The sequence below is a fragment of the Protomyctophum bolini genome, assembly GCF_963924005.1.
Source record: "Protomyctophum bolini genome assembly, chromosome: 3".
Taxonomy (NCBI): domain Eukaryota; kingdom Metazoa; phylum Chordata; class Actinopteri; order Myctophiformes; family Myctophidae; genus Protomyctophum; species Protomyctophum bolini.
The window spans coordinates 39541773-39557596 of record NC_137864.1 but is presented as its reverse complement, the minus strand read 5'-3'; the positions used below and the strand labels follow the sequence as shown (position 1 = coordinate 39557596).

At 44.1% G+C, this 15824-nt stretch overlaps 2 protein-coding genes across 2 annotated transcripts in view; one reads left to right on the top strand and one right to left on the bottom strand.

Moving 5' to 3' along the window:
• Positions 1-8558, bottom strand: part of kif16ba (kinesin family member 16Ba) — a 43025-nt gene extending 34467 nt beyond the window's left edge. The window contains exons 1-9 of the mRNA XM_080760437.1: positions 8373-8558; positions 6525-6594; positions 5043-5159; positions 4278-4394; positions 2519-2616; positions 2111-2220; positions 1575-1717; positions 766-934; positions 163-297 (exon numbers count right to left, since the gene is read on the bottom strand). Coding sequence (XP_080616563.1) covers positions 163-297; positions 766-934; positions 1575-1717; positions 2111-2220; positions 2519-2616; positions 4278-4394; positions 5043-5159; positions 6525-6594; positions 8373-8419 — 1006 coding nt within the window. The 5' untranslated portion in view covers positions 8420-8558. The remainder of the gene's footprint in view (positions 1-162; positions 298-765; positions 935-1574; positions 1718-2110; positions 2221-2518; positions 2617-4277; positions 4395-5042; positions 5160-6524; positions 6595-8372) is intronic.
• A 1308-nt stretch (positions 8559-9866) lies between these two features.
• Positions 9867-15580, top strand: snrpb2 (small nuclear ribonucleoprotein polypeptide B2). The gene is made up of 7 exons (XM_080759936.1): positions 9867-9978; positions 11155-11228; positions 11365-11537; positions 12170-12307; positions 13253-13288; positions 13723-13811; positions 14133-15580. The coding sequence occupies exons 2-7, from the start codon at positions 11165-11167 to the stop codon at positions 14290-14292; spliced, it is 660 nt and encodes a 219-aa protein (XP_080616062.1). The 5' UTR covers positions 9867-9978; positions 11155-11164; the 3' UTR covers positions 14293-15580.
• The last annotated feature ends 244 nt before the right edge of the window (positions 15581-15824 follow it).

Sequence of the window (15824 nt, the reverse complement as noted above, 5' to 3'; positions counted from 1 at the left end):
AGGGAAATATTTAATGAAAATCACAGCTTCTCGCTCTAGTGTGTGCGTGCCTGCCTGCCTGCCTGCCTGCGTGTGTGCGTGGGAGCGTGCCTGCCTGCGTGTGTGCGTGCCTGCCTGCCTGCGTGTGTGCGTGCGTGCGCGTGCGTGCCTGCGTGTACTCACTAGCGATCATGATGGTCTTGGAGTTTCCTCCCAGACTGTCTTTCAGCAGCCAGGTGAGAACAGAGTCTCTGTAGGGAACGAACACACAGCGCTTCCTCTGGTTGGACACGTGCACACCTCCCTGACTCAGGTCCGCTGCACGCACGCACACACACACACACACACACACAAAGAGTTAAACAGTATAAAACTGTTATAGAAAACAATGGATCATACAATGAATAGAGACGGCACCCAGAGGAAACACTGAGGCGAAATGGACATAGTGGCCGAATTTGATATTGCAGCCTGGTCCCAAACACATGAACGCGCTGGTCCGTTGACTATCATTGTGCACGTTCACGACGGCAGCACGCTCGTGCGCGTTCAACGGCAGCGCGTTCATGTGTTTGGGGCCCCTCACTATTGCAATCTATCCCAGAATGCACTCTGTTCCTACCCGGAAGGAGGAGTGAAATCGCCCTCATGCGCTTTTGAGCAACTTAATGCAAGTGGATGGGAGGAGAACTCAGATGTCATCTCTATTCATATATACTCTAAGCACCCACCTAAGGAGGAGGTTAAATAGACCACGCCCACCCAGATGAAATAGACCACACCCACCCAGGGAGGAGATGACGTTGCCGAGGGTAACCAGGGACTTGTTGATGTTCCCGCCCTCTTTGAGGCGGATCCCCGACGCCCCGCTGGCGTCGGCACGTTCACTTCCTGCCAAGTCCACCAGGTGGATCTTACTGACGGTCTCACACGGCATCTCAGAGTCAAACTTAGCCTGGGAGAGAGACATAGGGAGACATGGAGAGAGAGAGAGAGAGAGAGAGAGAGAGAGACAATGTAAAAACTACACAAATATTAGAGAGTTCTTCCCAAAATTTGAAACAAATTTCCCAGAATTCCGAAGTATGACAGAAAGGGAAAGATTACCAGTCCATCTGGGGGAACAGAAAGAATGTGCCGTTTTGGCTGCAAAATATGTCAATTCCTGTCACAAGAAAAGCGACAACCAGTAGGACACACATACAGTATGCCATGTTTTATTTTCTGCACCACCTGCTTTCTTTTATATTCTTTTTTTTTATTTTTTCATGTCATTGATATTACGTTGTTATGTTGTTGTTTGTCATATCTGTGATTGTGCTTTGGCAACACTTGTAAAACGTCATGCCAATAAAGCCTGTTGAATTGAATTGAATTGAATTGAATTGAATTGAGAGAGAGAGAGAGAGAGAGAGAGAGAGAGAGAGAGAGCTAGTTAACCATTCCCTACCTGTGTGAAGCTAGTTAACCCTTTCCTACCCGTGTGAAGCTAGTTAACCCTTTCCTACCTGTGTGAAGCTAGTTAACCCTCTCCTACCTGTGTGAAGCTAGTTCACCCTTTCCTACCTGTGTGAAGCTAGTTAACCCTTTCCTACCTGTGTGAAGTTGATGGTGAAGATAGCGTGGGATCTGCTGCTGACGTCGTTCATCTCGGTGCTGGCGGTGGTTCTGTTGATGTTCCCTCCTTCCATCAGGTCCTCCACGTCACTGTAGTTCTGGACCAGGTGCTTAGACAGGTCTGGAGGGGGAGAGAGACATTAGAGACACATGGAGAGAGAGAGAGAGAGAGAGAGAGAGAGAGAGAGAGAGAGAAAGAGAGAGCAGTGAGATTGCAGCAGTAGCTGTGTGTGTGGGGTGAGTTTAGTGAACGATAAGGGGACGTCGCAGGACAACAGCAGTTGTTGACAGTTTGACAGCAGTAGCAGTGCAGTGCTACTCTAGGGTCTAGGTGTTACCTTCCACATAAGGACCATCTTTAGGGTGCTAGGGGTTAGGGTTCTAGGTGTTACCTTCCACATAGGGACCATCTGTAGGGTGCTAGGGGTTAGGTGTTAGGGTGCTAGGTGTTACCTTCCACATAGGGACCATCATTAGGGTGCTAGGGGTTAGGTGTTAGGGTGCTAGGTGTTACCTTCCACATAGGGACCATCTTTAGGGTGCTCCCTCACGCGGAGGTTGTACGTCTGGGAGGACTTCCTCCTCAGAAGGTCTCGGACGCGTTCGTTGTAGATCTCCAGGTAGCTGAAAGACAGCAATGCTTGAACTGACCTGTAGAGGGCGCTCTGAATAACACTACTATGCTCTTCCCAGAAACAGATATTATACAGAGTACTGGGAACCAGACAGACAGACAGACAGACAGACAGACAGACAGACAGACAGACAGACAGACAGACAGACAGACAGACAGACAGACAGACAGACAGACAGACAGACAGACAGACAGACAGACAGACAGACAGACAGACAGACAGACAGGCAGACAGGCAGGCAGACAGGCAGACAGGCAGACAGACAGACAGACAGGCTGTGACCTCACCTGACCTCCGTCCTGAACGAGGCCTGGTCCCACCTGGTCGTTCCGGCGATGCGACTGAACAGACCTTCACAGATCCGTGGAATCAGCCCCGCGTCGCCCTGGCAACAACACCCCATAGCCCAGAATATTAACAACAACACCCCATAGCCCAGAATATTAACAACAACACCCCATAGCCCAGAATATTAACAACACCCCATAGCCCAGAATATTAACAACACCCCATAGCCCAGAATGTTAACAACACCCCATAGCCCAGAGTGTTAACAACACCCCATAGCCCAGAATGTTAACAACACCCCATAGCCCAGAATGTTAACAACACCACATAGCCCAGAATATTAACAACACCCCATAGCCCAGAATGTTAACCCTGGCAGGCAACAACACCCCATAGCCCAGAATATTAACAAGACCCCATAGCCCAGAATGTTAACCCTGGCAGGCAACAACACCCCATAGCCCAGAATATTAACACTGGCAACAACACCCCATAGCCCAGAATATTAACAAGACCCAATAGCCCAGAATGTTAACCCTGGCAGGCAACAACACCCCATAGACCAGAATATTAACAAGACCCCATAGCCCAGAATGTTAACCCTGGCAGGCAACAACACCCCATAGCCCAGAATATTAACAAGACCCCATAGCCCAGAATATTAACACTGGCAACAACACCCCATAGCCCAGAATATTAATAAGACCCCATAGCCCAGAATATTAACCCTGGCAACAACACCCCATAGCCCAGCATATTAACAACATCATATAGCCCAGAATATTAACACTGGCAACAACACCCCATAGCCCAGAATATTAACAACATCCTATAGCCCAGAATATTAACCCTGGCAGCAACACCCCATAGCCCAGCATATTAACAACACCCCATAGCCCAGAATGTTAACCCTGGCAGGCAACAACACCCCATAGCCCAGAATATTAACAAGACCCCATAGCCCAGAATGTTAACCCTGGCAGGCAACAACACCCCATAGCCCAGAATATTAACACTGGCAACAACACCCCATAGCCCAGAATATTAACAAGACCCAATAGCCCAGAATGTTAACCCTGGCAGGCAACAACACCCCATAGACCAGAATATTAACAAGACCCCATAGCCCAGAATGTTAACCCTGGCAGGCAACAACACCCCATAGCCCAGAATATTAACAAGACCCCATAGCCCAGAATATTAACACTGGCAACAACACCCCATAGCCCAGAATATTAATAAGACCCCATAGCCCAGAATATTAACCCTGGCAACAACACCCCATAGCCCAGCATATTAACAACATCATATAGCCCAGAATATTAACACTGGCAACAACACCCCATAGCCCAGAATATTAACAACATCCCATAGCCCAGAATATTACCAACATCCCATAGCCCAGAATATTATATATATTATTATATATCATGATGGTGTTCCAGAGTTTACCAGATGTATGAACACCAACAGGTTTTTCAGATGTATAAGCAGATATATTTACACACAGAGGGATTATATCAGATCGTTAAGTGTATGGATGGTTTTACAGATTTAAACAGAGGGTTTATACCAGATCGTTAAGCGTATGGATGGTCTTACAGATTCAAACAGAGGGTTTATATCAGATCGTTAAGTGTATGGATGGTTTTACAGATTTAAACAGAGGGTTTATATCAGATCGTTAAGCGTATGGATGGTCTTACAGATTCAAACAGAGGGTTTATATCAGATCGTTAAGCGTATGGATGGTCTTACGGGATTCCCCATCATGGTGTAGCTCTTCCCAGAGCCCGTCTGTCCGTAGGCGAAGATACAGGCGTTGTAGCCCTCGAACGCTGAGCGCAGCACGTCAGATCCTAGATCTACAAACACCTGGAAGGACAATTTATTAGATCTATAAACACCTGGAAGGACACGTTATTAGATCTACAAACACCTGGAAGGACACATTATTAGATCTACAAACACCTGGAAGGACACGTTATTAGATCTATAAACACCTGGAAGGACACAACAGATGTATTATTTTTTCCCAGCTTTGTGTGTTATGTGAATCATAGCGATTGGCTGAGAACCCCATAGCGATGATTTGATTGGCTGAGCAATGAACGTATTGAGGATAAAAAGTGAGGACGGAAATTGTGATTGGCCGGAATGTGATGATGTAATGATGATAAGAGCGCCCCTCACTTCACACAGGGGTGATTTTGTTTTAATGTCTACAAGTTTATCCACAATGATTTAGTTTTTCACCCGGTGCCAATAGTCTACAGTCAAAACTGAGGTCGGGGGCTAAAGGCTAGGCTAAACTACCGCTCGCTCGCTCGAGCCATTGAGTTATAATTGTACTTCCGGCAGTCTTCTGGGTGCTTCAAAACGACACTGAGCAACTTCTACTGAAATTAATAGCGAGGGGGGTCTCTATCATGGTATTACTTCATGAGACAGACAGATGTTCGTGTTTGCACCGTTTGTTTTATATCACCATTACAGACAGACAGACAGACAGACAGACAGTACCTTCTCCTGGGAGATGAAGCAGGTGTTCTTCGGCTCCGTGGAGTCGTAAGAGAAGTCGTACGTGAACGTCTTGGTTCTCTCCCTCATGGAGTCGCCCCCGCCCATGTCCTCTGGGATCTGGAACCAATAGCAACGCAGCACAGCTTAAACATCTGGACGTGGAACCAATAGCAACGCAGCACAGCTAAAACATCTGGATGTGGAAACCAATAGCAACGCAGCACAGCTTAAACATCTGGATGTGTAACCATCCATACGGTTACACCTACAGTCATGAAGTGTGGGTCATGACCGAAAGAATGAGGTCGCGAATACAAGCGGCCAAAATGAGTTTTCTCCGACGGGTGGCTGGCGTCTCCCTTAGAGATAGGGTGAGAAGTTCAGTCACACGAGAGAGAACTCGGAGAGAAGGCGGAGAACTTCGCCTGGAAAGGAGCCAGCTTAGGTGGTGGTTAGGACGCCTCCCAGGCGTCTCCCGTCCCTAGGGAGGTCCTCGAGGCACGTCCCACTGGGAGGAGACCCCAGGGCAGACCAAGGATCACGTCCCACTGGGAGGAGACCCCCGGGGCAGACCAAGGACCACGTCCCACTGGGAGGAGACCCCAGGGCAGACCAAGGACCACGTCCCACTGGGAGGAGACCCCAGGGCAGACCAAGGACCACGTCCCACTGGGAGGAGACCCTGGGGCAGACCAAGGACCACGTCCCACTGGGAGGAGACCCCGGGGCAGACCAAGGCGCAGTTGGAGGAAACACATCGACTCACTGGCCTTGGAACGTCTCGGGATCCCCCAGAAGGAAGTCACTAATGTTGTTCTGTAGAGGGAAGTCTGGAGCTCTCTGGTGGAGCTGTTGCCCCGGCGACCCGACTACGGATAAGCGGTTGAAGATGGATGGATGGATGTGTAACCAATAGCAATGCAGCACAGTTTAAACATCTGGATGTGTAACCAATATAGCAATGCAGAACAGCTTGTCCTATACACAGGTTCAATGTTTGTCTTTAGTTCAAAGTTTGTTTTGTAAACGCTGTTGACAATAAAGGGAAGATTTACTCATCTTTTCCCTAATTATGTCATATTGTCTCTTCATTGTTAATGATGTTTAATGTTTGTTTTACATCACCATTACATCACTTAATCAACATGAGTTAGACTTTAATATATTAGCGGCCCTCACTTCACACGGGTGTGATTTCTGTCCTACACAAACAATAAATTCCCATTAACAATGAATGGAGAATGTTACGTCATAGTGTCTGGAGTCGTGGACGGAAATGGAGCCTGTAGTGTCTATTTCAGGTCATGATGATGTACGATGATAAGAGCGGCCCTCACTTCACACAGGTGTGATCTTATATATTTGTACAACAAAAAGGCTTATCCGACAGACTTTAAAATCAACACCACACTCCCTCCCCTGGGTTCACTCACTCACTCACAGACAGACAGACAGACAAGACAGACAGACAGACAGACAGACCTTCAGGTTGGTGATGCTAGTCTTGGTTCCGTCCATGTTGATGATGCTCTTGGCAGTCAGGTCCTTCTCCCTGCAGGACAGAAAATACATTATGATGAATGACCTTTAGCCCCTAGGGTCTGTGACTCAGAGTGTAACACATGGAACCAAATGGACCCTAAGTTAGAAGTCCTTCTCCCTGAAGGAGAGAAAGATAAATAATAAATATATCTCATAGAATTAAGCCACAGACAAGAGCAGATCTTTGGTCACGGACACATTTGTCTCCTCTGTGGCTCAAATGCTGAATAAATAATGGATATGAAAAGGGTTGAAAACCAGTGATGTGAAGGGCTGGGGGGGGGGGGGGGGGGTTAATATTCAGTGACATGTGAGATAGTGACACAAACACAGTGTGAAGGATCGGGTGTCCAGATGTTATCAGTCATCACCTCTGACACTGACCTTTGTACCACAACCCTCTGATCTGGGACAATAACAACGTTCATTCATTAGAAGGACAATATCAGTCACCAGAAGAAGAGACGTGTGTTTTCAATTAGTTCATTAGAAGGACAATATCAGCCACCAGAAGCAGAGACGTGTGTTTTCAACCAGTCTAACGTTCATTAGGACAATATCAGTCACCAGAAACAGAGACGTGTGTTTTCAACCAGTCTAACGTTCATTAGAAGGACAATATCAGTCACCAGAAGCAGAGACGTGTGTTTTCAACCAGTCTAACATTCATTAGAAGGACAATACCAGCCACCAGAAGCAGAGACATGTGTTTTCAATGAGTCTAACATTCATTAGAAGGACAATATCAGTCACCAGAAGCAGAGACGTGTGTTTCCAACCAGTCTAATATTCATTAGAAGGACAATATCAGCCACCAGAAGCAGAGACGTGTGTTTTCAGTGAGTCTAACATTCATTAGAAGGCATAAAGATGCTTCTATATAGCAGTGGTTCCCAAACCTTTTAGCTTGTGACCCAAAAGAGAAATTCAAGGTCTTCCTGAGACTCAAACTAGTGAAAATAGCAGATCTACAAGCTCACAAACTGTCGCTTCGCACGGCGTTGTGAGCTTATAGATCACTAATGGGAAATATTTTTTTTATTTATTTCTTCATGGAATTACTGAAAAACATTTAAATTTGTTTTTAATTCATGAAAAATGAATGCATGTATTTAAACCAAATTAATAAAAAGGACTGATAAAGAAATTGCCTGTGCGACCCCGGCCCACTGTTTGGGGAACCAGTCTTCTAAAACATTCCACATTAATTTACATAATTAATGGCCAGCGGACCCCAGCCAGGGACCCCCAAAGCAGCTGTTGTTTTATCCTGTTGATACAGCATGCTAACCTGACAGCTGTCTACAGACAGGTGGACAATTATCTAAAATAACCCCAGAATAACATTAACACAGCCTCGATACCCAGGCTTTCACTCACGTTTATCCAATCAGGAGAGACACAGTGAAACTGGACGTACATGATTCAATCAATAACATTGAAACTTGACCACTTCACATTTAAACTGATACATAATTTTACCCTTAAACTTTAAAACATTAAAACCTGGTATTAAAGCACCTATATGTGTCATTCAAGATGTTAGCGTTGTATTAGTCATACAAATTAATAGCAGAATTATGTCTTTCTCTTTCTTAAATCTTGTCTTCTGGGGGGGCATGGGGGGGGGGGGGTCCCTGCCACAAAACATGTTCACACAAACAGCCAAGTTTACATATTTTGGGAGTGCTTAGAGAAAGAATTAACCACCTCTTTGCACTATACGCTTTAAAACAACGAAAAAGAAAGAAAAAAAGCATTATTAAGTAGCCTACTGTCACTACTCACCGTCTGTTCATGGGTCGAACCCTCACCGCTACCCGGACAGATGCCATGCCTCATGCCGCTGTACGAGTCCCTGTCCCCGGCTGTATGAGTCCTTCTCCCCGGCTGTAGGAGTCCCTATCCCCGGCTGTAGGAGTCCCTATCCCCGGGTCCCTATTCCCGGCTGTATGAGTCCTTCTCCCCGGCTGTAGGAGGTCCTTCTCCCCGGGTGTATGAGTCTCTCTCCCCGGGTGTATGAGTCCCTCTCCCCGGCTGTAGGAGGTCCTTCTCCCCGGGTGTATGAGTCCCTATCCCCGGCTGTAGGAGGCCCCTCTCCCCGGCTGAAGGAAGTCCTTCTCTCCGGGTGTATGAGTCCCTCTCCCCGGATGTATGAAGTCCTTCTCCCCGGCTGTATGAGTCTCTCACCCCGGGTGTGTAAGTCCCTGTAGATGGGTGTGTGTGTGTGTGAGTCCCTCTAGCCGGCTGTATGTCTCTCACTAGCCGGTGTAGGAGTCCTTCTAGCCGCGGTGTAGGGAAGCAGCCAGTCAGTCACCTTACTTACTGGGAGGTTGTGGGACAGTCCAACAGGGAGTCAGTGAGTCTGGAGCAGATAGAGATAAAGATGATTATAAATCTATAATGACTGTGTTGTTGTCCCACGTTAAGTTGCTAACTGTTAGCTCATCATCATCATCATGATGATGACACTAAACAATCAAACTGGAGGCGGCGTCTATCAGCTGACAGCTCGACCCAAGGTACTTCTAATGCCATAAAAGAGACACAATGAAATAAATACAAAACACAGTGAAATACATTAAATATTCAATGAAAAAAGAAAAACACAATGAATAATAATAATAAGATATAAATAATATAAGTAATAATAATAATAATAATAATAATAATAATAATAATAATAATTAATATATAGAGTCGTTTAAATTTAAAGAGGGAAAATATAACGTATGCTAACCAACGGGGAAAAAACGGATGCCCAGAGAGGACAAACTAGATGTCCAAAGGGCGAAACAACGCATGAAAACAGTAATTATTGATATTAGATAATATTATGAATAGTTGTAAACTTTAACCATATGTATTCTAATATCGCATAATATGTCTTATAATATATAATATTTTTATTCCGTGCTAGGAGCGAGCAGCATTCAGTTAAAGAATAAAGTATTATTTTATAACGCAGTAACGTGTAGTTGTAGTTCCTGCTGCCAGCCTGAAGGTGTCAGTAGAGGAATGCTGTATGTAGCAGGGTTGCCATGTCGGATTGTTTTCAGCCAATGTTGGCTTGTTTTTTTTCCCTCCAGAGTTGCTGTTTTAAATAGACAGTATTCATAATGATAAATGCATCAAATATGTATGTATTAGTATTATATGGCGATATTATTTGGCTTGTTTTGGCTTCTTCTTTTTCCGAGGGAAGATTTGGCTTAATTTATCTCGCTAAGAGTTGGCTTGTTTTGGGCTTGTTTTTGGAGGTGGGTTGGCTTATTTCTCTCACAAGAGTTGGCAACACTGGTATGTAGTTATTGAACGCTACACACGTTGTTTCCTGTTAGGAGTCCAGTGTGTTTTCACTTTTCAGTTAGGAAGTGTGTTTGTTTCTGGAGAGGTGAGTCTCACACACACACACGCTGATATTATTAATATTATTACACACACACATCATAATACACACCTGTATGTCCACAACGCTGCATAAATGTGTCACGTGGTTCCGTATGAAAAGCGTGTTAGCCACCGGTTAGCATGTTAGCTGCTATAGCTAAGCTAACGTTGTGAATGAATCAATGAATGATCGATTGATTGGAAATGGTATTAACAGATTGTAGAAGGACTACAATTAATGATGAGTGTTTTGATGAATTGAACAAGGTGGAGTCTGGACCCTCTTGTAAACAAGTGTAATGCTTTATTGAGTCGTCCAACTCACAGTTAACAGTTGTGCTTGAAATGTACTGTAACTCTGCAAACTGTTAATACATATTTCAATCAATCAATCAATCAATGAAGGTACAGGACATGTTAATCTGCTACTGAGGATAAAACCAGAAAAAGCACTGAGACTTGTTTTTGATTGATTTATTAACTGTTTACATCAGGGTCCTCCATTTTCAATTAATCTGAACAAATATGCACGGGACAAATAGAGGAGGAGGGGGGGTGTATTTTAACTTATTGTTTTGTTTTGAATGAGTGAAGCTAGCTAACAATGTTTTCTCAATTAGATTTTCACAGTATGTAGAATGGGTACATTTCAAACCAAAGCACAAGTCAATACAAAAACTGCTACTTTTTGGACAAGACCATGAAAAGCACAAGACTTGTTTACATCAGGATTCTCCATTTTCAATTTTGAGACCAGATTCTACTGAATCTCTATAATAATGTTAACCCTGTATATTTGCCCAGAAGCAAATATACTACAGTATGAGTTAACTGTGAAAGAATATTATTTATTCAAAGATTTGGACACATTTCCACGATATTTAAAATAAATTGCAGATCTACAATCTCGTACTATTTTTCAACAGCTAAAGTTTAAAATAATCGTAATAGCTTAAAGGGATAGTTCACCCCCAAAAATAACTATCTCTATAAATTACTCACCCTTGAATTCATGGATTTTTCCCCCTAAGCCAATAATTGATGACCTGCTCCCTATGTTCTCTATAGAGACACAAAGGAGACTCTGTGTCTCCATAGGGAACCACTGCTGGTCATAAGTATGAATATGACATATATGATCATGCTGATGGAATGTTAATGTGTGTTTCTGTGTCTCCAGATAGATCATCATGGACATCAGACCAAACCACACCATTTACATCAACAATCTAAATGATAAAATCAAGAAAGACGGTAAGAATGTGGACGTATTCAGCTGAAGAGATCGCTGTTCTCTCAGTGTGTTTATATAAAGTGTTGTTTCTGCTCCAGAGCTGAAGAGGTTGCTGTTCTCTCAGTGTGTTTATATAAAGTGTTGTTTCTGCTCCAGAGCTGAAGAGGTCGCTGTACGCGCTGTTCTCTCAGTTCGGTCAGATCCTGGACATCGTGGCTCTGAAGACGCCGGCCATGAGAGGACAGGCCTTTGTGGTGTTCAAGGAGCTCGCTGCGGCCACCAACGCTCTGCGACAACTACAGGGTTTCCCCTTCTACAACAAGCCCATGGTACGCTTAGTATGACGACATTGGCATGTAGCATGATGATTAATAGTTCTACAACAAGCCCATGGTATGCTTAGCATGACGACGTTAGCATGTAGCATGACGGTTATTAGTTCTACAACAGCATGCATGTAGGCGGCGGTGGCTCAGGGGTAGAGCAACCGGATGGGAACCGCAAGGTTCCTAGTTCGATCCCTGTGGGCTCCCCCAGAGTTAGTGTCAAAGTGTCCTTGAGCAAGACTCTGAACCCCTGATTGCTCCCGATGTGCAGGTTGGTTCCTTGCATGGCTTCCTCCACCATCGGTGTGTGAATGTAATACACAGTCAATGTAAAGCTATATAAATGCACTGTTTACCATTTATATAGCCTCGGAAAACCCAGACCTTTTTATTTCCAGGGAGAGAAAAAAAATCTGGGACCAAGTCCACTTCAATTCGGCATAGAGTAGCGCAAACACGACATTAATAATACTAATGTTCCAGAGGATCCAGTAATTATAATATTATTAATATCGTTCCAGAGGATCCAGTAATTATAATAATATTAATATCGTTCCAGAGGATCCAGTAATAATAATAATATTGATATCGTTCCAGAGGATCCAGTAATGATAATAATATTGATATTGTTCCAGAGGATCCAGTATGCTAAGACAGACTCGGAGGTCATCTCTAAGATGAGAGGAACTTATGGAGACAAAGACAAGAAGAAGGAGAAGAAGAAGAAGGCTCTGGAACTGTCCACCAACGTTGGCAAGAAACCTGCCGTGCCCGTGAGTCACACGCACACACATATGCACACGCATGCGCACACACACACACATGCACGCATGCGCACACACACAAGAGATCCAGTAGAGTTAAATGTCAGGGAGGGACTAGTGGAGAAGAGATCCAGTAGAACTAAATGTCAGGGAGGGACTGGTGGAGAAGAGATCCAGTAGAACTAAATGTCAGGGAGGGACTAGTGGAGAAGAGATCCAGTAGAACTAAATGTCAGGGAGGGACTAGTGGAGAAGAGATCCAGTAGAACTAAATGTCAGTGAGGGACTAGTGGAGAAGAGATCCAGTAGAACTAAATGTCAGGCAGGGACTAGTGGAGAAGAGATCCAGTAGAACTAAATGTCAGGGAGGCACTAGTGGAGAAGAGATCCAGTAGAACTAAATGTCAGGGAGGGACTAGTGGAGAAGAGATCCAGTAGAACTAAATGTCAGGGAGGGACTAGTGAAGAAGAGATCCAGTAGAACTAAATGTCAGGGAGGGACTAGTGGAGAAGAGATCCAGTAGAACTAAGTGTCAGGGAGGGACTAGTGGAGAAGAGATCCAGTAGAACCAAGTGTCAGGGAGGGACTAGTGGAGAAGAGATCCAGTAGAACTAAATGTCAGGGAGGGACTAGTGGAGAAGAGATCCAGTAGAACTAAGTGTCAGGGAGGGACTAGTGGAGAAGAGATCCAGTAGAACTAAATGTCAGGGAGGGACTAGTGGAGAAGAGATCCAGTAGAACTAAATGTCAGGGAGGGACTAGTGGAGAAGAGATCCAGTAGAACCAAGTGTCAGGGAGGGACTAGTGGAACCAGTAGAACTAACTAAAGTCATTTTAAGTCTGGTTGTGAAGAAAAAACTAAAACTAGAACCAAACCAAAATAATTCAAATGGCTAAAACAGAGTTTTTTTTAAAGACTTTGACTAAAATGTGGTGTTGTTCTGTGTTTCCAGGGTTCAAACATCCAGTCTCACACTCCTCCTGAAAAGGTAAGCTGCAAATCTGTATAATACTGTAATACGTTTCATAACAATATGAATTGGAGACCTGCGGATGTTGCGGATAATATAAATAGGATAATGCGGTTGCGGGCGACACAAAAACTCCACCCGCAGGTCTCTAATATGATTACAATACTGTAATAATAACGTTGATGTTCTGTCCTCATTTTTTACTTCATCGTGCATCTGGTTTGGAATATTAACGCTTTAAAGCCAGATCAGACTTACCAGCGACGTAGTAATGGAAAGATTTCATTCATTTATTCTGAAAATCCCCAAAACCTCACGGTTTCCACCAAAACCGTGAGGTTTTGGGGATTTTCAGAATAAAATCTCCCTCATCTGCGTGGCGCTCGCTCTAGTGCCTTTATTCTGAAAGATTGGCCGGCACCAGATTAATGATATGTTAATGTCTTCCTCAGGTTCCTGACAACCCTCCGAACTACATCCTGTTCCTCAGCAACCTGCCAGAGGAGACCAATGAGATGATGTTATCTATGCTGTTCAACCAGTAAGAATCCTTTATGCTAATGAGATGATGTTATCTATGCTGTTCAACCAGTAAGAATCCTTTATGCTAATGAGATGATGCTGTTCAACCAGCAAGAATAATTTATGTTAATGAGACGATGCTGTTCAACCAGTAAGAAACATTTATGTTAATGAGATACGGCACTGCCCCCGCGACCCAACTACGGATAAGCGGTTGAAGGATGGGTGGATGGATGGATGGAGTTCTACTGGTGTTTTTCTTGTGATTGAAACACAAGGAATGGATAAAGTTTAACCCAGTCTTGTCCTGTTTGTATTTTTTATTTTTTTTATCTCCCAGGTTCCCCGGCTTCAAAGAGGTGCGTCTGGTTCCTGGGAAACACGACATCTCCTTCGTGGAGTTCGAGAGCGACGGCCAGGCGGGCGTGGCCAAAGACGCCCTCCAGGGCTTCAGGATCACCGCCACCTGCGCCATGAAGATCACCTACGCCAAGAAATGACCAGATAACTAATAACAACACCTGCCACAAGAAATATGGCACAGCAGCAGCAGCGGCCATTTTCTGGTTCTGTCGTTTCAGATCCCATTCATTTTTTCCCCATAGAGGTTTTCCAAAAAAAATCTATCAATTTAACAACTTATTTTTTGTATAACACGTCTTTTGTAATCAAACCGCGAGTTTAATGGTATCAAACGGGATCGCAGAAATATAATATTGTTTTCATGCCATTTTCAGCGATCCTAGACCTTTCCGCGTTTGCAGCACACTGCCATTCACTTCCTTGTTTACGGCGCGACTGAACTGTCTCTTTACTACGTAACCAGGGACAAATTAGCCAGTGGGGCCGTGGCCCAGGGGCCCTTTGGGGTAATTGGATCGTGAGGTACTAGGTTTGACACCCTGAAAAGGGCTTCTGGGGGCCCTACATTGGCTGTTGATTTTGTTAAATTTAGGTTAAAAAGATGATAAAAACACGAAAATGTCGCGCGCACGCTATGGGGGCCCTGCAAATATTACCGGCCCAGGGGCCCTCATGGGGGTTAATCCGTCCCTGTACGTAACCATGTTCTGTCCTTATTTCTGACTTAATCAAGCATCTCGTTTGGAATATAAACGCTTCTAGAGAGAGATCAGATGGTGACAGCGTAAGGTAGTAACGGAAGGGAGGGGCTTTTCAGAGTAAAATCTGCTTGGCACTCTAGTGCCTTTTATTGTGAAAAAAATCCCAGGCAAAAAAAGTGTTAAGTCCAGAATTAAGACATCCAGGATTTAATTATTAGCTTTTGTTTTGTGACTTTTAAATGTTCCTTCTCACAGAATCAAGGCCAGGTGATAAGGTCTTGTTTCACCGGCTTGATTCTAGGCTTAGAATAATTGATATCAATATTTTGGGAAATCTCTGTGGGTTAAAATGAACGGGGTCTGAAACGATGGAACCAGAAAATGTCCGCCACTGCTGTGCCCTGTAGTTCCACATGCCGTTCAACACAGCGTTGTAGTTCCATACAGCGTTGTAGTTCCACACAGCGTTGTAGTTCCACACAGCGTTGAGTCCAGCTGAACAACACAGAGACTCTGACTTAGAGAGACGTCTGTTTATGAAAATACTTTTTTTTAATATAAAATGATGCAGGATTTCGTTTTCATGGAGGTTTTGATTTGTTTAATTTTTTTCAGTGTCGTCTTTGAGGCGTCAACTCAAAAGATTACATTTTGACCTTTGTTTTATTTTTATTTGTTTGTTTCTTTTCTTTGTAAGAATGGATAATAAAAGTGTTTTTGTGTATTTTGTCTCCTGGCATCTCAGCCCGTAACACAATAGAAATGTGAAGTTTCCCCGAGACCCAAACTAGTAAACAGCTTTTCACGTGATATTTAGAAGGTGTTTTCCAGACCTGGAAAAGGTTTAAATTAGGGCCGGGACTAATTGCGTTTAATTTAGATTAATTAACTACAGAAAAATGTATCGCGATTAACTACAGATAAATTAATCGCACTTCTTTTTTCACCGCGGAACGTTTCTCACTGGA